This window comes from Dasypus novemcinctus, chromosome 11 (genome assembly GCF_030445035.2).
Source record: "Dasypus novemcinctus isolate mDasNov1 chromosome 11, mDasNov1.1.hap2, whole genome shotgun sequence".
In the NCBI taxonomy this organism is placed as follows: Eukaryota; Metazoa; Chordata; class Mammalia; order Cingulata; family Dasypodidae; genus Dasypus; species Dasypus novemcinctus.
The window spans coordinates 86,854,050-86,874,602 of NC_080683.1; the positions used below are offsets into that span (position 1 = coordinate 86,854,050).

The 20,553-nt window shown below is 40.4% G+C and overlaps 1 protein-coding gene and 1 long non-coding RNA gene across 3 annotated transcripts in view; one reads left to right on the forward strand and one right to left on the reverse strand.

Moving 5' to 3' along the window:
• The window catches only part of LOC139440004 (uncharacterized), a 20,929-nt gene continuing 376 nt past the window's right edge, over window positions 1–20,553 (reverse strand). Inside the window, exons 2-4 of the long non-coding RNA XR_011650112.1 lie at window positions 8,336–8,375; window positions 7,089–7,154; window positions 1–323 (exon numbers count right to left, since the gene is read on the reverse strand). This is a non-coding gene — a long non-coding RNA (uncharacterized lncRNA). The remainder of the gene's footprint in view (window positions 324–7,088; window positions 7,155–8,335; window positions 8,376–20,553) is intronic.
• Window positions 19,425–20,553, forward strand: part of GTF3C6 (general transcription factor IIIC subunit 6) — an 11,159-nt gene continuing 10,030 nt past the window's right edge. The window contains exons 1-2 of one of the 2 annotated variants that reach the window (XM_004461212.4): window positions 19,425–19,806; window positions 20,142–20,222. In XM_004461212.4, the coding sequence (XP_004461269.1) occupies window positions 19,756–19,806; window positions 20,142–20,222 (132 nt within the window). In that variant the 5' untranslated portion in view covers window positions 19,425–19,755. Of the gene's footprint in view, window positions 19,814–20,141; window positions 20,223–20,553 lie in introns of both variants that reach the window. The other variant, XM_071218629.1, reaches the window with a different exon arrangement.

Here is a 20,553-nt window from a genome sequence, read left to right on the forward strand (position 1 = left end):
AAGGTTTATTTATTTATTTCCCCTCATTGTTTGCACTTGCTGTGTCATCTTCTTTGTTTCTTTAGGAGGCATGGGAACTGAACCTGGGACCTGCAATGTGGGAGGGAAGTGCCTAATCGCTTGAGCCACTTCCATTCCCAATTTGCTGTGTCTCTCATTGTGTTTTCCTTCTTGTGTCTCTTGTTCAGTCATCTTGTTGCATCCGCTAGCCATATCTATCCATTGTGCCAACTTACTGTCTTCTTTAGGAGGCACTGGGAATCAATCCAGGGACATTCCGTGTGGTAGGCCAGAGTCCAATCACTTGAGCCACATCTGCTTCCCTGCAAAGGGTAGTTAAACATAAGAAAATCAATAGTGAGAAACTTTCTGAACATGAAAAAGGGCATAATAAAAACCCACAGCTAACATCATGCTCAATGGTGAGTCTGAAAATTTTTCCCTTAAGATCAGAAAACAAGACAAGGATGTCCACTTTTAACACTGCTGGTTAACACTGTGCTAGAAGTTATAGCCAGAACAATTAGGCAAGAAAATAAATAAATAAAAGGCTTCCAAATTGAAAAAGAAGAAGTAAAACTTTATTCACAGATGCCATGGTTCCATATATTGAAAATCTCAAAGAATCTAAAAAATAACTATTAGAGCTAATAAATGAATCCAGCAAAGTGGCAGGGAAAAGATCAACACAGAAAAATAAGTGGTGTTTCCATTTACCAGCAATGAACAATCCAAAAAGAAAATCAAGAAAACAATTCCATTTATAAAAACAACTAAAAGAATAAAGATAGCAGAAATAAATTTAACTAATGATGAAAAGGGTTTGTACATGGAAATCTACAAAACATTGCTAAATGAAATCAATTCTACTGAAAACAATTTACAGATATGCTACTATCCCAATCAAAATTCAAACAGCCTTCCTTATATAAATAGAAATGTTAATCATCAAATTCATATGGATGCGTCAGGGAACCTGAATAGCTAAAAACATTTTGAAAAAGAACAAAGTTGGAAGACTCAATCTTACTGATTTCAAACGTATTCCAAAGCTACAGAAATTAAGAGTATGGTTGGCCTGGCAGACAACATGACCAACAAACAATATGGCAATGAGACCCTGCCAAGACCTGGACCTCAACCCTAAGGTTGGACCTCATTCCGGGGATGAGGGGAGGCCCTGGATATTCCAAACAGGTCTCACCATTGGCCCCCACCATTGGTGAGGTAACCAATAACAGCTGGGAATGCCCCTTAGCATTAGTAAAGGAGAAAAAATTAATCGTTTAAAAGGTGACCACACAAAGCAGAGCTCCCTCTTTCTGCCTAGAGGAGCCCACACCAAATCTCCATGTGTGTTTTCATCCTCTCCCATTTCTCAACAATCTCTGTTCTTTCCCCCCTGTAGCAGTTTGATATTATTGATGAATTCCAAAAAGAAATATTGGATTATGTTTGTAAACTGATCTTTTCCTCTGGGCATATTAGATTATATTGGATTCATAATTATGGTTAAGTAATTATATAACCCTCTTGTGCCAGAAGTGTGTAAGATAAAAGACATGGTAAAGGACAGAGTTGAGGGGTTTTGATGTTGGAGTTTGATGCTGAAGCCTTAAGCTGTAGCCCCAGGAAGTAAGAACAGAGGAAAGAGAAGCAAGCCCCAGGAAGGGAGGAACCCAGGAAGCCTGAACCCTCACAGACGTCAGCAGCCATCTTGCTCCGACACGTGAAAACAGACTTCGGTGAGGGAAGTAACTTATGCTTTATGGCCTGGTATCTGTAAGCTCCTACCCCAATTAAATAACCTTTATAAACACCAACCAAATTCTGGTATTTTGCATTAGCACCCCTTTGCTGACTAATATACCCCAATTTCCCAATAAAATTTTTTTACTGGCTTAACTAAAAAAAAAAACAAAAAACAAAAAAAACAAAGTATGGTCCTGGCACAAGGACAATTATATAGATCAATGAAACAGAACCAAGGGTTCAGAAATAAGCCATTACATCTATATCCAAATTGATTTTTAAAAAAATTTTTTAACTTTATTTTGTATATTTACAAATTGAAAATATAAACAATTAAAAACTACAAAGAAAACAGTTGGATAAAAACATACATTTCTCAATTAAATGTACTGGACCCCAATAAAAATTTTTTTGAATCATATAATATGTTACACAATATATTTGGTTCAGAATAATGCAGTCATACAGTATTTGTCTGGCTTGCTTCACTCAACATAATGTCCTCCAGTTTCATACATGTTGTCATATGCTTTATGACTTCATTTATTCTTAACAGCTACATAATATTCCATCATGTGAATAGACCACAGTTCGTTTATCCATTCATCTGTTGATGGACACCTGGGTTGTTTCCAACTTTTGGTAATCACGAATAATAACACTATGAACATTGGGGTTCAGATGTCTGTTCACGTCACTGCTCTCAGTTCTTCTGGGTTTATACCCAGTAGTGGTATTTATTGCAGGTTCACCAGGCAAGTTTCACATCCAACTTCTTTAGGAACTGCCAAACAGTCCTCCATAGTGGCTGTACCATTCTGAAGCCTTAAACTGGAGCCCTGGGAAGTAGGCTAACAGAAGAAACAGAGCAAGCCCCAGGAAAAGAGAAACCCTAAGCCCAGGAAAAGTAAGCCTGAGGAAGGGAGGAACTGAGGAAGCCTGAATCCTCGAAGACACTGGCAGCCATCTTGCTCCAAAATGTGGAACTAGATTTTGGTGAGGGAAGTAACTTATGTTTTATGGCCTGGTATTTGTAAGCTCCCACCCCAAATAAATACCCTTTATGAAAACCAACCAATTTCTGGTATTTTGCATCAGCACCCCTTTGGCTGACTAATACACTCACCTTCATATATATATATATTTTTTAAAAAATACTTTATTTATTTATTTATTTTTCTCCCCTCCTCCCCCCCACCCATTGTCTGCTCTCTGTGTCCATTTGTTGTATGTTCTTCTGTGTCCACTTGCATTCTTGTCAGCAGTACCAAGAATCTGTGTCTCTTTTTTGTCGTGTCATCTTGCTGCATCAGCTCTCCATGTGTGTGGCACCACTCCTGGGCAGGCTGCACCTTTTTCATGCAGGATGGCTCTCCTTGCAGGGAGCAGTCCTTATGTGTGGGGCTTCCCTAGGTGGGGGACACCCCTGTGTGGTACGGCACTCCTTGCGCACACCAGTACTACACATGGGCCAGTTCACCACATGGGTCAGGAGGCCCTGGGTTTGAACCCTGGACCTCCCATATGGTAGACAGACACTCTATCAGTTGAGCCAAATCTGCTTCCCTCACCTTCATATTCGAAGGACAATTTTCCTGGTTAAAGAATTCTTAGCTGGCAGTTTTTCTCTTTCAGTATCCTAATTGTATCATACCACTGTATTCTCACCTCCTTGGTTTCTGAAGAGAAATTGTCCTAAGTCTTTCTGGATGTCCTTTATATGTAAGGGACATCTTTGCTGCTCTGAGAATTTTCTCTTTATCTTTGACATTTGACATCCTGAGTAGTATTTGTCTTGGAGTAGATCTATTTGGATTTATTCTGATTGGGGTATGGTGCCTTCTTGATCATGTAAGTTCATTTCTTTTGTAAGAGTTGAGAATTTTTCATCTATTATTTTCTCAAATACTCTTTCTGTCTCTTTTCCCTTCTCTTCTCTTTCTGGAACTCCCATAACATGTTTCCTGAAATACTCTTTCTGTCTCTTTTCCCTTCTCTTCTCTTTCTGGAACTCCCATAACATGTAGGTTGTTGTGTTTTGTGTTGTTCTCTGAGCTCCTGTTCAATTTTTTTCCATTCTTTTCTCTCTTCAATTTTAGATGTTTTTTCTTCATTATCACTTATTCTTTCCTCTGTCATTTCCAGTCTGCTATTGTATTCCTATAATGTGTTTTTTATCTCAGCTATTGTGTCTTTCATTTCCATGAACTCTGTTACTTTTCTGTTCAGGATTTCAAATTCTTCTTTGTGCTTGCTCAATGTTTTCTTGAAATCATTTATCTCTGTAGTCATATTGTCTTTCAAATCATTAATTTGATTTTGGAAATTTGTGTGCATCTCACTAATTAGTTTTCTCAAATCCTGTGTCTCTTCTGGGACTTTGATACATTCCTTTTCTTGGGCATGTTTTCCATTTTCTTAGTATGGCTTGTAATTTTTTGCTGCTATCTAAGCATCTGATTAGGATGCTCACTTTTTTTTTTTCTCTTTTTGGGATTTAGTGGTGGGAGGCTATGTGTTACCACTGCTTTTTGATTCTTGGCTTGACGTGGATTGTTAGGTTTGTCTCAGCTGGTTGCTCAAAACTGGGCTCTGGACCCAGGAGTTGATTGCAGTCTGGCTTCCTAAGGTCTTGAGGAGGGAAGCTATAAAGGCCAGCAAAAGCTTCTCTTATTTTAGTTTTCTCACATGCACTTCCTTGGTCTGCCAGCAGATGGTGGACTTTGGCAACTCTCAGTTCAGTGCCTGGTCCGAGTGTACTTGTTGGAATGCAGACTGGATCAATGTGACAGGAGCTTCTGCCTGGAGGCTAAGAACCTTGTAATTAAAACTTTCTCAGTGACAGTTCTCCAACCTTCTCTGGCACCCCCTCCCTTTTCCCAGGTTGGAAATATTTCCACACCCCTCTGAGGCCTCCATAATCAGTCCTTGTTAGTAGAGGGAGAGATTGGGAGGGTTATCTTTAGCCCATTGCAGGCTTCCAAGACAAACAATGGCATGTCCCCATGGGGCCTGGAAGGGCTCCTGGGATACAATAGATCAAATTTGTGAGTCAAAAGCTGAGTCAGCCTTAGGCTGTTCCCTCTCTCACCTCTTTCCTGGGATGATGAATCCCTGGAACACCCTTTGTCTGTAGTGGCAGGCTCAGAAGACTGAGAATTCTAAAGTGTCTTTAGTGTGGGACAGGGTACCTGCAGCAGCCACTGCTGGTTTTGATGTGGACTATGGGTGGGAGGCTCTTTGTTTCTTCAGAGATAATCTTAACCTAAGCTGTCTGTCCTGACTTGTGGGTGTGGAATGGTGAGAGGCTGCAGTCCTGCCCTTGGTGACCATGGCAACGACTCCAGTCCCAGGAAACAGTTTAACAATGCAAACTCTATAAACTTTAAATATTCTGGGGAAATGCAAACAAAATGTGCTAAAAGCTTATCTAGAATGTATGAAGTCCATGCTAAAAGCTTACCTAGGATGTGGAAGATATATGCTAATTCAAGCCTATTGAGAACTGAAACAAAAGAACCATTTGGCCTTTCCTCTCTGTGTAAAAGAGACTCAAAAATCTTGTTCGGGGCTCAGGATTGAAACAGAAAGCTCCCGAGTCTGGCTGGCCGTCAATAAACCATTTTTCCTTCTCAAAATCATTCCTGAGTCCTGGCCTTTCTATATGCAAATAATTGAACCTCTCTCAAATTCTACAACAGTTTCAACTCACAGTTCTGTCATCACAATTCCCCTCCTTTGTCCCTTTCTCCTCTGGGTGGCATCCTGCCTTTACCTGGTGTCCTAAAACCTAGAAGATCTTTTTCCAGGCTGTTTTAGTCTTTCTTCTAGCTATTTTTCTGGAGGAGAAGAGTGACCTATGTCTTTCTAGTCTGCCATCTTCCCAGAACTATAGAAGGTTCTTAATAACACTTAGCCCAACTTTGAACCCCATCTCAAACATGGATCGGTAAGTCATCTTTTTTGGATCCAGAGTCAATTTATACTTCTGCTATGCAAATGCTGTGGTCCCTGATCCTGATCTGACCTCTAAAGATTTTTTCTGTGATTGCCCATAAGCAAATTCCTCTTCCTGTTCTTTTAAAAAGTAGCTGCTTTTATTCTTTTGATAAAAGTTTTATTGAAATATAATTCACATACCACAAAATTGACCTTTTTCAAGTGTACAGTTTGGTGGTTTTTAGTACACTCAGAGTTGTGCAACCATCATCACTAATTCAAGAACATTTTCATCATACTAAAGAGAAACCCCTGAAAGAGAATATGTAATTATTTGGGCTTGACCTCAATCAAGATGATAGAGTGAGAAGCTTTGGGGATCTGTCCCTAAAGAAGCTTTGAAAAACCAGCAAGAACTAGCAGGTTTTTGTCAAAAATCCAGGAAACAGAGGATTCTAATAGCAGGGCAAGCAACGAATCAAGAAAAAGACATCTTAAAAATGGTAGGATCTTGTGGTGCTCTGACTGGCTCCCTCATCTCCTCATTGCCTTAGTGTAGAGTAACCCTGGTGCACATACTGGGAATATGTATGTATCTCTGGGAGTGGCTGAGGGCCAGAATCAGGAGATTCATCAAAGGTTCATTGTTCCAGAACTTGCCCTCTGTATAAAACACAACTCATAGAACTCTTCTACAGAATCCTGCATGACAGCAGTCAAGTGGTGATTGCCTGGCAAGGGGTTGCTGACTGTAGGACATACAGTACAATGCCTGGGACTGTGCAGAAACTGTTTCCAAGGGAAGAGCAGACATTTAAAACTGTATGGGGGTGGCGAACTTGGCCCAGTGGTTAGGGCATCCGTCTACTACCTGGGAGGTCCGCGGTTCAAACCCCGGGCCTCCTTGACCCGTGTGGAGCAGGTCCACGCGCAGTGCTGATGCACGCAAGGAGTGTCTGCCATGCAGGGGTGTCCCCCGTGTAGGGGAGCCCCACACACAAGGAGTGCGCCCCATAAGGAGAGCTGCCCAGTGCGAAAGAAAGTGCAGCCTGCCCAGGAATGACACCGCCCACATGGAGAAGTGACACAACAAGATGATGCAACAAAAAGAAACACAGATTCCCGTGCCACTGACAACGACAGAAGCAGACAAAGAAGATGCAGCAAATAGACACAGAGAACAGACAACTGGGGTGGGGGGGAGGGGAGAGAAATAAATAAATAAATACATCTTTTAAAAAAAATGTATGTGGAAGTAAATGTGGCTCAAGCAGTTGAGCACCATGCTTCCCACATGGGAGGTCCTGGTTCAGTTCCTAGTACCTCCTAGAAACAAAAACAAAAACAAAACAAAATGAACAATAAACAACAAGAAAAAACAAATGAAAAAAACTAACTCAGGGGAGATGATGTGGCTCACTGGTTGAGTGCTGGCTTGCAATATACAAGGTCCAATCTGATACCTAAAAAACAAACAAACAAACAAAAAAGTATGAATGGGGGAATTCTTAAGGTCAAAAAATGCATGCCCAAGAGATGAGTGTGAAAGGATCAGGGAGGCTCCTAAGTCTGTCTGGAGCTATTCTCTAAACTCACTGCAGGGATGAGCCCCAAAGGAGAGCACTCACTCAAGTCAATCTGGAAACTCTGGGAAGGTGTTTTATTTTTCTTCTTCTGCTGCTTTTCTTTTGTTAGCTCCTGGCATTCAAGGAAAATTCTGTCAACACTAGCTAGATAAATGCTTGGGGAACAAAAGCCTCATAGACTAAATTCTAGCAATAACACATTAAAATAACAAAATGTACAGGTTTCAACAAAAGATTACAAAACATATGAAGAAACAGGAAGCGATGAGCCAGGCAAAGGAGAACATGAATGCATTTAGAAACTATCAATAAGGAGGACCAGACCTGGAACATACAAGACAAGATTTTAAAAATACATTCCTAAATATGCTCAGAGAGTTAGATGTAGACATGGACAATGAAGAAAGGAAATAAGAAAAATGATAGATGAACACAAAGAGATTATCAAGAGATGGAAATTTTAAAAAAGAATAGAGCTAAAGACCACAGTAACAGAAATTAAAAAAATTCCCTAGCATGATGCATCAGCAGACTGGAGGTGGCAGAGGAAAGAATCAGCAAACTTAAAGATAAGACCATTGAATCATCAAGTCTGAGGAGCAGAAAGAAGAAAGAAATGACAAAAAGTGAAAAGAGCCTAAGAAACCAGTGGAGCACCAAAATACTACTGTGGGAGTCCCAGAAGGAGAAGAAAGAGAGAAAGGGGTAGAGAGAATATTCAAAGAACTAATAGCTGGAAACTTCCCAACCAAGACACTCAACAAAGTCCAAGCAGGATAAACCTAAATAGACCCATATTGTGCAATGTCTTAATTAAAATGTTGAATGCCAAAGACATTTGGAAAGTTGCAAGAGAGAAGCAATGTGTTACAAACAAGGTAGCCTCAATAAGACTGAGTTGATTTCTCATCAGAAACCATGGAGGCAAGAAGGTATTGGGATGACATCTTTGAAGTGCTGAAAGTAAAAAATTGCCAACCAAGAATTCTATATCCAGAAAAACTGTCATTCAAAAATGAGGGAGGGGGCAGATGTTTCTCAAGCAGTTGAGTGCCTACCTCCCACATGGGAGATTCCAGGTTTGGTCCCCGATGCCTCCTAGAAACAAGAAAACAAACAAACAAATTAAAATACCAACTCAGGAGAGCCAATATAGCTCAGTGGTTGAACACCAACTTTCCATATACAAGGTCCCAGTACCCAGCCCCAGTACCTAAAAAGAAAAAAAAAGATAAGGAAAGGAAAGAAAAAAAGAAAAATGAGGGAAAGTTTAAGATGTTATCTGATAAACAAAAGCTGAGGGACTTGGTCACCAACAGACCAACTCTAGAAGAGATGCTAAAGAGTGTTCTGCCAGCTAAAAGGAAAGGACAATAAACAATAGATCAAAACTGCATGAACAAATAAAGATCTCCAGTGAGGGTAATGAAATAGGTAAATATAAATGTCAGTATTACTGTATTTTTGGTTTGTAATTACATTTTTTACTTCCTGAAGGATTGTAAGGCCAATATATAAAAAGTAATAATAGGGAAGAAGATGTGGCTCAATCAATTGAGCTCCTACCTACCACAAGGGAGGTTTTGGGTTGGGTTTCCTGTGCCTCATGGAGAAGATGAAAAGACAGCAAGCTGCCGTGATGGCTGGCATGGTGAGCTGATGTAACAAGGTTATGCAACAAGGAGACACAAAGAGGAAACACAATGAGAGACACTACAAAGCAGGGAGTGGAGGTGGGTCAATCGATTGAGTACCTCTCTCCCACATGGGAGGTCCCAGGTTTGGTTCCCAGTGTCTCCTAAAGAGAAGACAAGTGGAAACAGAACACTTAGCAAATGGACACAGAGAGCAGACAGTGAGCACCAACAATGGGGGGTGGGGAATAAATATAAAATGAACCTTTAAAAAAATAATGATAAATCAGTGGTTTTGGACTCTTAATATAAAACATGTAATTTATGATGAGAACTACATAAGTATGGGGGGATAGAGGTGTGTTGGAAAACAGTTTGTGTATACTATTAAAGTTAAGTTGGCATCAAAGCAAATGAGATCATTCCCAATTTAGGATGTTAAATTTAAGCCCCATGGGAACTATAAAGAAAATATAAAGATATGCAAGCTCATAGGCTCATAGAGATCCCCCTATGCAAGAGATGTACTCTAATATGCAAGCTCAGAGTACAGGTTGCCAGGGATAGGGTTTGTAAGGGTATGTTGGAGTTTTGTGTATGGAGTTTGTATTATTTCTGTGATAATTTTGTACAGTTTGAAAGTATTAAAAAAAAAAAAAAAAAAAGAAATCTTGCATCCAGTAACAGCCATTCCTAATTCTCCCTTACCACCAGATGCTGACAACCATTTATTTACCTTCTGTTTCTATAGGCTTGCCTACTACTCTGGCCATGTTATATAAATGGAATCATATAATATGTGGCCCTTTATGTCTGCCTTCTTTCACTTAGCATAATATTTTCAAGTTCATCCATGTTGTAGGATGTATCCGTGCTTCATTCCTTTTTATTTTCAAATATTATTCCATTGTATAGATATACCATATTTTGTTTATTGCTTCTATTTTTTAAAAAAATGAATTTATTTCTTTTTATTTGTGGTCAAATATGAGTGACATAAAAATTATTTTAACCACTTTAAGTGGACAATTCTTAGACATGAAGTACAGGGAAGTATTGTGTAACTTTCACCAGTATCTATTTCCAGACTATTTTCATCATCCCAGACCAAAACTCATACTCATTTAGCTATAACACCCCATTCCTCCACTACCCTCACTCCTGGTAACCACTATTTGGCTGTCTTTCTGAATTTGCTTATTCTAACTACTTCATTTAAGAGTAATCATACAATATGTGGCCCTTAGTGTCTGGTTTCTTTTACTTAGCATAATGTCTCAAGGTTCATCATCCATGTTGTTTCATGTATCAGGTCTTCATTTCTGTTTATGACTGAATAACGTTTCATTGTATGTATATATCACATTTTGCTTATTCATTCTTCTAGCAATGGACACTTGAATGGCTTCCATCTTTTGGCTATTTATGAATAATGCTATTATGAACATTGGTGTACAAATATCTGCCCAAGTCCCTGCTTTCAGTTCTTTTGGATATACACCTAGGAGTGGAATTTCTGGGTCATATGGTAATTCTATGTGTTTAACATTCTGAGGAACCACCAAACTGTTTCCTGCAGTGGCTGCACTGTTTTACAAACCCACAACAATGTATGAAGGCTTTTATTTCTCTGCATCCTAGCTAACTCTTATTATTTTTAATTTTTAATAATAATCATCCTAGGGTTGTGAAGTGGTATCTTAAAGTAGTTTTAATTTGCATCTCTTTAATGGCTAATGATGTTGAGCATCTTTTCAAATACTTTTTGATAATTTCAATATCTTATTTGGAGAAACGTCTATCCAAGTCCTCGCCCCACTATTTAGTTGAGTTGTTTTTATATTTGTTTGTTTATTTGTTTTTTTTTTTAAGATTTATTTATGGGGAGCAGATGGGCTCAGGCAATTGAGCACCTGATTCCCACATGGGAGGTTCTGGGTTTGGTCCCTGGTGCCTCTTAAAAACAAAAGCAAACAACAAGCAAATGAATAAAATAACCAACTCAGAGAAGTCGATACGGCTAGTTGAGCACTGGCTTCCCACATATGAGGTCCCAGGTTCAATTCCCAGCTCCAGAACCTCAAAAAAATTATTTATTTATATATTCCACACACACACCCATTGTTTCGCTTGCTGTCTGCTCTCTGTTTCTGTTCATGATGTGCTCTCTGGGTCTCCTCATCTTCTTTTTAGAAAGCACTGGGAACTGAACCTGGGACTTCCATGTGGGAAGGAGGCACCCAATCGCTTGAGCCACATCTGTTCCCTGCTTGCTGTGTCTTCTCTTTGCGTCTCCTTGTTGTGTCACATCATTGCATCAGCTTGCCGCGCCAGCCCATTGCATCAGCTCTTTCTCGCTCATCTTCTTTAGGAGGCACCAGAAACTGAACCTGGGACCTTCCATGTGGTAGGTGGGGACCCAACTATTTAAGCCACATCTGCTCCTGTTTGTGTTTTTGTTGTTGCTTGTGGGAGCATTTTAAAAAATATATTCTCAATATTAAACCCTAATCAGATATATGGTTTTCAAATATTTTCTTCCATTCTTTAGGTTGCCTTTTCACTAGTTGGAAATGTGCTTTGATACACAACAATTTTAATTTTGATTAAAAAAATTTCATCTATTTTTTTCTTTTGTAGCTTTTGCTTTTGGAGTAAAATCTAAAGATCTATTGCAATTATGCCATTTCTGCCTCTCTTTTTGTATTTAGTTGCTTTTTTGTAGTATACCATTTTGATTCCCTTCTTTTCCTTTTCTATATACTTTTTTCTAAGGGGGTACCAGAGATTGAACCCAGGACCTGGTCCCTTCCAGCATGTTTCCACAGTTAAGAAAATTAAGAGTGAATAGTATTTTATGTAAATGCACCTGTAGTGTTTCCTTGTTCTCCCCTTTTTGTTTTTGTAACATGAGTTTAAGGGTTTGATTTGCTTGCTCCACAATAGCTTGCCCTTGGGGGTTATATGGAAGTCCTGTAATATGTGAAATACTCCAAGTATCTAGAAATCTTTTAAGGGAAACACTGGTATAAACAGGAGAATTATTTGTTTTTAGAGACTGGGGAAATCCCATTACAGCAAAGCAAGCTAACAATTGCTGTTTTACATGTCTAGCAGTTTCTTGTGTCTGAGCTGTAGCCTAAATGAATCTTGAACAAGTATCTACAGAGACATGAACATAACATAATTTTCCAAAGGAGGAGATATGAGTTACATCCATTTGCCACAGTGAACTAGCAGTTAAATGACGGGGTTTTACTCCAGGTTTCAGTCATTTTGGGTTATTAAGAATTTGACAGGATGGACAAGTCTGAACAATGTCCCTAGCTTGTGTCCATGTTAAAGGAAAATGAGCTTTGAGGCTGGCTGCATTTATGTGGATTAGATTATGAAAATGAATAGCTTCATGTAAAACAGGAGTGACTAATTTATCAGTGGCATTATTGCCTTGTACTAATGGTCCAGGTAAATTGGAATGTAATTGAATGTGAGTGATAAAAAAATGGACTTTTTCTATTTCTAATTATCTGTTGAAGTTTGTGAAAAAGCTTATAAAGAAACTGATTTATGTTAGGTTTGATAAGAGCTGTTTCAATCAATTGAGTAACCTGGATGACATACACTGAGTATTAAAGGATGTTTATGGACTCAGTATGTCTTGCAAAGTAGTAAGTACTGCTATTAATTTAGCTTGCTGAGCTGAAAATCCGGGAGTAGGAATTTCTTAGTTTTATACCCAGTATACCCAGCTGCACCATTTCCAGACCTGTCAGTAAAGATTGTAGGGGCATCAAGCATTGGTTGAAACTTAGTTACGCTAGGTAAAACCCACCAAGTACTTTTAATGAATTGTACTGTATGATTTTTAGGGTACTGATTCAGATTTTGAGGATCCACTCCAGGAGCTACTCTTTCTCATACAGTGACTGGAAAGGCCATTTGAAGTATATCCAAGTCACCCTGTCTTCTAGCCTGTAAAGTGCCTTGTTATAAAGCTGACAACTTTGGCTAAGTGTCTCTGGGCATAGGAGGGGTAGGAGGTGTCAGTGGAGGGGAAGGTGACTTTCAAAAGTCAGTTAATGAAGAAGCTGAAGGTAAAATAACTTTAGATTTAGTATCATCAAAAATTTCAGTGGGAGGAACTTCCTCACTTTCTCTATCTTCATTTTTCTCTTCCTCATCTTCTGTTTGCAAAGGTTCCAAAACAGATTTAATAATCATCCAAGTGGACCAAATAGTAACAGGGAGTGGAACACCTTGTACATGTAATTTTTCTAACTTTTCCTACTCTTACCCAGTCTTCTTATTCTAAACTTCTTACTGCTGGGAATCCTGAGCAATATTTTTCTATAATCCATAATATGAGACTCGCTGGCCTTGGCTTTTCCTGCCTTGAGTTGTTTGAGGAGCCATATGGGCAATATTTTGTTGAACTGTCTCTGTTTCCCATTGTAACCTTGCTAGAATACCCAAGAGTGTCATTACTCACTGAGGACTTGGAAGGCCTTCTAAACTCCTGGGGCTGTAGGCTGTGACAACATCTTTAATTTCCCTTGAAGCAATTCTTCTTTCCTTTGTGGCCCACATTGGTTGCCAGTTGCTGAGACCATCTCAGCAATGGGTTTGCACAAAGGGAAGATGACATAGAACTGAAGAAATAAAAGGACAGAAAGAAAGACACAAGAGAGGAAATAAAGATGGGACCAGGGGATTCACAGCTTCTGAAACTGAGAGACTCAACCCTAGTTTCCACATCATATTTATTTAGGAACTAACAAGCAGCTGTTTGTTATTTACTATAATAAGGGACAGTGCAACATTTACGATAATAAGGCACAGGTCATACAAAGTTCAAATGCCTCCTCATGCAAACATTTTTTCGTGCTGACCAGACAGTGTTCCTTCTAGTCAAGGTCCAGTGTTTCTAAGCCTGCACTTTTTGTCTGCATTTTGGAAACGTTTCAATTTCAAACCATGTTCCTTATTGTTTTTCCACAACACTTATTTGAATATCTTAATTTCTCCTTCATTTTGGAAGATAATTTTGCCAGATATAGAATTCCTGGCTGACATTTTTTAAAATGGATTTTAACTATGTCATTCTTACTGTCTTCTGGCCTCCATGGTTTCTGATGAGAAAACTGCTTTAATCTTATTGGGTATCCTTTGTATGTGACAATTTGCTTCTCTTTTGCTGCTTTCAAAATCCTCTGTCTTTGGGTTTGACAATTTTGCTTTAATGTGTCTTGATGTAGATCTCTTAGAGAACAGGGGTTCTTAACCTTTTTTTCCACACACCCCTTTGCCAGTCAGGTGAAATGACTACTACTGTAATTTATTTATTGCATACATTCATAAGTGACGAAAATGATAGATTTCAGTTAGAGGTCAGGAAAAATAAAGATCAGAGGTTGATTTTTTTCAGTTCAAGCCCATGGACACCCTGAAATCTTTCTGTGGACTCCCAGTTAAGAATCCATGTATTAGAGTATTCTGCTTAGAGTTTGTCAAGCCTCCTGGATGTGTGTCTATTCCTGTCTTCCATAAGATTTGGCAAGTTCTTGGCTATTATTTTTTCAAATATGTTTTCTGCCCCCTTTCTCTTCTTTTCCTTCTGAGACTCCAAGATGCATATAGGCACACTTGATGGTGTCCTACAGTTCCCACATGCTCTGTTTTTTTTCTTCATTATTTTTTGTTTCTGCTCCTTTCACTGGACAATTTCAATTTTTTGTCTTCAGGTTCACTGAAATTTTTTTCTACATGTTCAAAATACATGGTTGAATCCATCTGAGTTTTTATTTTAATTTTTTTTGAGGTACTGGGGCCAGGGGTTGAATCCCGGACCTTGTATGTGGGAAGCTGGAGTTCAACCACTGAGCTACATTGGCTCCTCTGAGTAGGTAATTTCATTTGTTTGCTTGTTGTTGTTATTTTCTGTTTTTAGGAGACTCCAGGACCCAAACCTGGGACCTCCCAAGTGGGAAGCAGGTGCTTAATTGCTTGAGCCACATCTGGTCCCCAGATCTAAGGAGTTTTAAAATTTCAATTATTGTATTTGCTGCTCCAAAATTTATGGTTTCTTTTTATAAAATTCATGTCCCTATTTTGCTCAGATAACATTTTTTTCCCAATTTCCTCTTGTTCGTTGAACATATTTAACTTCCTTTAGTTTGTTGAACACATTTAAGACAGCTGATTTAAAGTCTTTGACTAATAGTTCCAAGACATAAGCTATGTCAGGGATGGTATCTGGCAAATTATTTTTCACTGTGTGAATGGACCATACTTTCATGTTTCTTTGTGAGTTTTGTTATTTTTGTTGAGTACCAGGTATTCTGAGTATTGTGCTGTTATAACTCTGAAAACCTAGTTCTCACTCTCCTCTAAGATTGCAAGGTATTTTTGTTGTAGTTGTTATTGATGATGATAAGGGTTAGAGCCATCCATTTGCGACTACTCTAAACTATTTTTGCTCCCAACTGAAAGAGAAGAGAGAGAGAAAGGTACTGCCTCTTTAAGACACCTCTCCTGCTTTTGCTTTTGGGGGTTAAAACAATGGCCACTCTCAGAGCCCATCTCCCAGTGATATAAAGTACTGATTAAAAACAATGATCAGGGAAGTGGATTTGGCTCGATGGATTGAGCCCATGCGCTGTGCTGATGCGTGCAAGGAGTGCTGTGCCACACAGGGGGAGCCCCATGCGCAAGGAGTGCACCCCATAAGGAAAGCTGCCCTGTGTGAAAAAAATGCAGCCTGCCCAGGAGTGGTGCTGAACACACAGAGAGCTGACGCAGCAAAATGATGCAACAAAAAGACACAGATTCCCGGTGCTGCTGACAAGAAAACAAATGGGGAGAAGCAGACTTGACCAAATGGATAGGACATCCGTCTACCACATGGGAGGTCTGTGGTTCAAATCCCGGGCCTCCTTGACCCGTGTGGAGCTGGCCCACGCGCAGTGCTGATGCGCTCAAGGAGTGCCGTGGCACCCAGGGGTGTCCCCAGCGTAGGGGAGCCCCACGTGTAAGGAGTGTGCCCCATAAGGAGAGCTGCCCAGTGCGAAAAAAAGTGCAACTGCCCAGGAATGGTGCCGCACACACGGGGAGCTGTTGCAGCAAGATGATGCAACAAAAAGAGACACAGATTCCCATGTTGCTGACAACAACAGAAGCAGACAAAAGAAGAACACACAGTGAATGGACACAGAGAGCAGACAACTGGGGGGGGGAATGGGGAGAGAAATAAATAAAAAAATAAATCTTTTTAAAAAAAGAATATAAGCAGACACAGAAGAACACACAGTGAGTGGACACAGAGAGCAGAAAACTGTGGGGAGGGGGAAGGGGAGAGAAATAAATAAAAAATCAAACCACAAACCCCCAGACTTGGGAAGACTAAGTCCTTATAACCCACCCTGGCACCAGCAAGCTCACCAGGACCCAGGGCTGCAGTCACTACTGCAACGGTGTGTGTATGTGTGTGGGGGTGGGGTTGGGGATGAGGGATGGTATCTGCTGTGCAGAGGGTGAAATTCACTAGTATTTACTGCAATTTACTGGCCTCTTCCTCTAGCTCTTTCCTGGATGCTACACAGTGCTGCATTATACTCCTGACTTTCGTAATAGTTGATTCAGGCAGTTTCTGTTTTGGTGGAGAGACTGATTCCTGAAGCTTCCTACTCTGCCATCTTGCGACAGTCCACTCCTATTGCTTCCATTCTTCAGAAAAGACAATTTATTCTTTCTAAGTTGACATCTGGGCCTTATTCTCTTTTTCAGAATTATAAGCCATTCAGTGTAGTGGATATTAAGAGTGCATTCTAGTTACTATGCAATGAAAATTTCCTCCCAATCATCAAAAGCCTTTTAAAAAAAATTTTTATTAAAAAAATTTTTTAAATATAATTGCCTTTTAAAAAAATACATAGATCTCAAAAAATAACTACATTAAAAAATATAAGAGGTTTCCATATACCCCACACCCTTCCTTTTCTTCTTCTTTTGAGGCTGATACTGATCGATTCTGCTCCAAGTCAAGCCTGTTTTCTATCTGAGAGATGTTTCTACATCTAAGCTTATCTTCAAATGGTATGAACTTTAGGCTATGAAGCAAATACTGTAATGTCTTCTTTCCTTCCAAGGGAATGGTTTTCTAGCCTTGAGTAATGTATTATAATACTAAAACTATTTTACAGATTTTGTATATACATGTTGTTGTAGACACATAGAATATATTTGGAAAGATACCAAGAAACTGACTAAAATGGCAGCCTATAGAAAGAGGTATGGGTAAGGACGGCTTATTTTTCATTCTATATCATTTTGTAAATCATTTAAATAAACGCAAATAATAACTTCATAAAACTAAAATAGTAATAACCTTGGCTAGAAGTATGAGGCTTGTTTATACGAAAGAGACATTTAAAAAAAAAAATTTCTCTCCCCTTCCCCCTGCACCAGTTGTCTGTTTTCTGCGTCTATTTGCTGCATACTCTTCTTTGACTGCTTCTGTTGTTGTCAGCGGCACGGGAATCTGTGTTTCTTTTTACATCACTTGTTGTGTCAGCTCTCCATGTATGCGGCGCCTTTCCTGGGCAGGTTGAACTTTCTTTCGTGCTGGGTGGCTCTCCTTACAGGGCGCACTCCTTGCGCGTGGGGCTCCCCTATGTGGGGGACACCCTGTGTGGCAGGGCACTCCTTGTGCGCATCAGCACTGCGCATGGGCCGGCTCCACACGGGTCAAGGAGGCCCGGGGTTTGAACCGCGGACCTCCCATGTAGTAGCCAGAAGCCCTATCCACTGGGCCAAGTCCGCATTCCTATTTTCATACTTTGAGCTTTTGCTTCTGCTGTTCCTTCTGGTTGGATTGTCCTTCCCCTCTACACTCTCTCCCCATCTCAATAAAATCTTACAATTTAGGTCATTTTAAATTTACAAAGCATTTTTAGATACAAGATAAAATCTTCAAATTAAAAAAAATACAGTAATATTTTTGCCCTCATTTAATGAATCAGAAAATTGAAGTTGAGAAAGGTAGCAACTTGTTCCAGATCATTAAATTTTAAATTTCAGAGTCAAATTCTAATCTACAAGTTCCAATAAGTCCAATGCTCTATTAAATAAATGAATCAATCCTATTCATTTAATTGGGCAACTGGTCAAAAATGTCCAAAGATGTTTACTAAAAGATTGTTTATAAATGAACAAATTGTAAATAACTCTAATTTACAATAAGGGATTAATTTACGGCATATCCATACAACAAAATACTATGCAGTTGTAAAAATTATGATGTAGATTTACATTTATCATGGAAAATATGGAAAAACATCCACGATGTATAAAGTGAAGAAAGCTAATTCAAAACAGAATGTACAATTTGAACACATTTTTGTAAGAAAGAGTGTGTGTGTCAAGTCTGGAAGAACATATATATTAAAATGTCTTTTAAAAGCATAATCCAAAATTTTTGTATTATTAATAGATTAAATGCTTATTAAATGTTTACTATGTGCTGAGTTCTGAGCCAAATCCATTTTATATACATATTACTTCATCCTCACCAGAGCCAATTTGTCTAAGGCCTTGCTGTTAATAACAGCAGAACCAGACAGGTCTCAGACTCCAAAGCCCATGCTCTTAACCACTACATCATTCTGTCTCAAGTACAAAGACCATTTATTTTATAATCAGAAAATTCATGGGGTTGCTTTTAAAAAGTCTGTTCAAACTCTTCTTCCCGGGGTCTCTTTATATTCCCAGAGCAATTATTTATTTATTTATCTATTTATCTCCCCTCCCCCCACCCCAGTTGTCTGTCTGTCTGTTCTCTGTGTCTATCTGCTGTGTCTTCTGTTGTTGTCAGCGGCATGGGAATCTGTGTTTCTTTTTACATCATCTTGTTGTGTCAGCTCTCCATGCATGCAGAGCCATTCCTGGGCAGGCTGAACTTTCATGCTAGGCGGCTCTCCTTACAGGGTGCACTGCTTGCACGTGGCGCTCCCCTATGCAGGGGACACCCCTGCATGGCAGGGCACTCCTTGCGTGCATCAGCACTGCGCACAGGCCAGCTCCACACAGGTCAAGGAGGCCCAGGGTTTGAACCGCAGACCTCCCATGTGGTAGACAGACGCCCTAATGACAGGGCCAATTCCCAGAGCAATTGTTTCTCTTAAGCACTTAAGGTAACCTGATGGGCATTTGATCGGTCGTCCATTCACACACCCTTCCTAGGGCCTATGCTCCTGGAACCTGAAACCCAAGTGTATTTTGGGGTTTTTACAGTTTACCCGTTAAATGAAATGTGCTCTTTAATTTGTTCCGGAGGACGCTGAATTGAGGATGCTTACACATTAAGAATTTTTTTTCTAATAAATATATGCTTAGCCAACACAAGCCCTCTCCGGTTCCCTCCTACAGTGGTTTCCTCGCTAGGACCTTCTTGATCCCCTCTCCCTCTCCAGTCTTTTCCTCCCACCCGGCTGGAAGCCCAAGGAATCCGGGGCCCAGAACCTCGGGCGGGGGGCCCACGTGCGACTGGGGGCCCTCCTTCAGCGCAAGCCAGAGGCCTCCTCCGGCTTTCGGAAAAGCAACTAGCAGGGGCCGGGAGGCGGGTGTCGCAGGGGCGGGGCCGGAGGCGGAGGCGCAGGCGCAGGCTGTAGCAGCTATCGGCGCCCACCGGCGCCCGTCCTCTGCCGTAGGTCGCCATCTCACGTTTCGGAGAAGAGGTTCGCGGGCGCGGCGAGAGAAGAGCCAGCTCCTGGGAGCTGCCGCCCGTACTCAAGATGGCGGCCGTGGGCGGGCGTGGCTAGACCCTGGGAGGTGCTGCGGGGCGCCGGATCATGGCGGCGGCAGAGGAGCGAGGTCGGGATGGTGGCGAGGAGGAGGAAGAAGTAAGTGGTACGCCGAAAGCCCGGCCGGCGGTCGAGGTGACTTTCCCGGCTGTGTGCCAGGAAGGAAATTACTGGATGCAGCCGGTGGGAAGGAGGCCCCGTGGGCGCCTCCCGGGGTTCTTGTCCCTCGGCGCGCGGAGCTGGGGAGCGAATGGCCTCAGCCTCTTTTGCCACAAGTTAGAATGGGAAAATACGGGGAAGCCACTTGCTTCCTCTCGTTGCAAACAGGACCGAATTTTCATAAAGATACGATGACTGCAATGGGGATTTTTGAGTTCTTTAGTTAATTGCCTCTTCCCTCATGCTAGCTTGTTAACCCATTTTTCTTCCACCAGGAACAATTGGTTCTGATGGAATTGTCAGGAATTATTGACTCAGACTTTCTCTCAAAATGTGAAAATAAATGCAAGATTTTGGTGAGTCTTCTAGAATTGGGGAGTTCTTACATTAAATGGAACAGAAGTGAATAATGAAATACCCATCTCCAAAGATAGATTTATTCTTCGTATGAAAGCACTGAACTTTTAAGGATCATCATAGAAGTACCAGGGGAATATGGGAGCCTATAGGAAAAAATGCCTTTTTAGTGCTTGGATCTCTGAATGTGTGGCTGGAGGGAAATGTGAAAATTTGGAGACGGTAATCTTTTGATATATTTTGATATGTAACAATATGATGTATTTCGAAAATATATAGTCTTTAGAAAGTGAGGTGGGGCAGAGAAATGGAAAGGGGGTAAGTCAAATA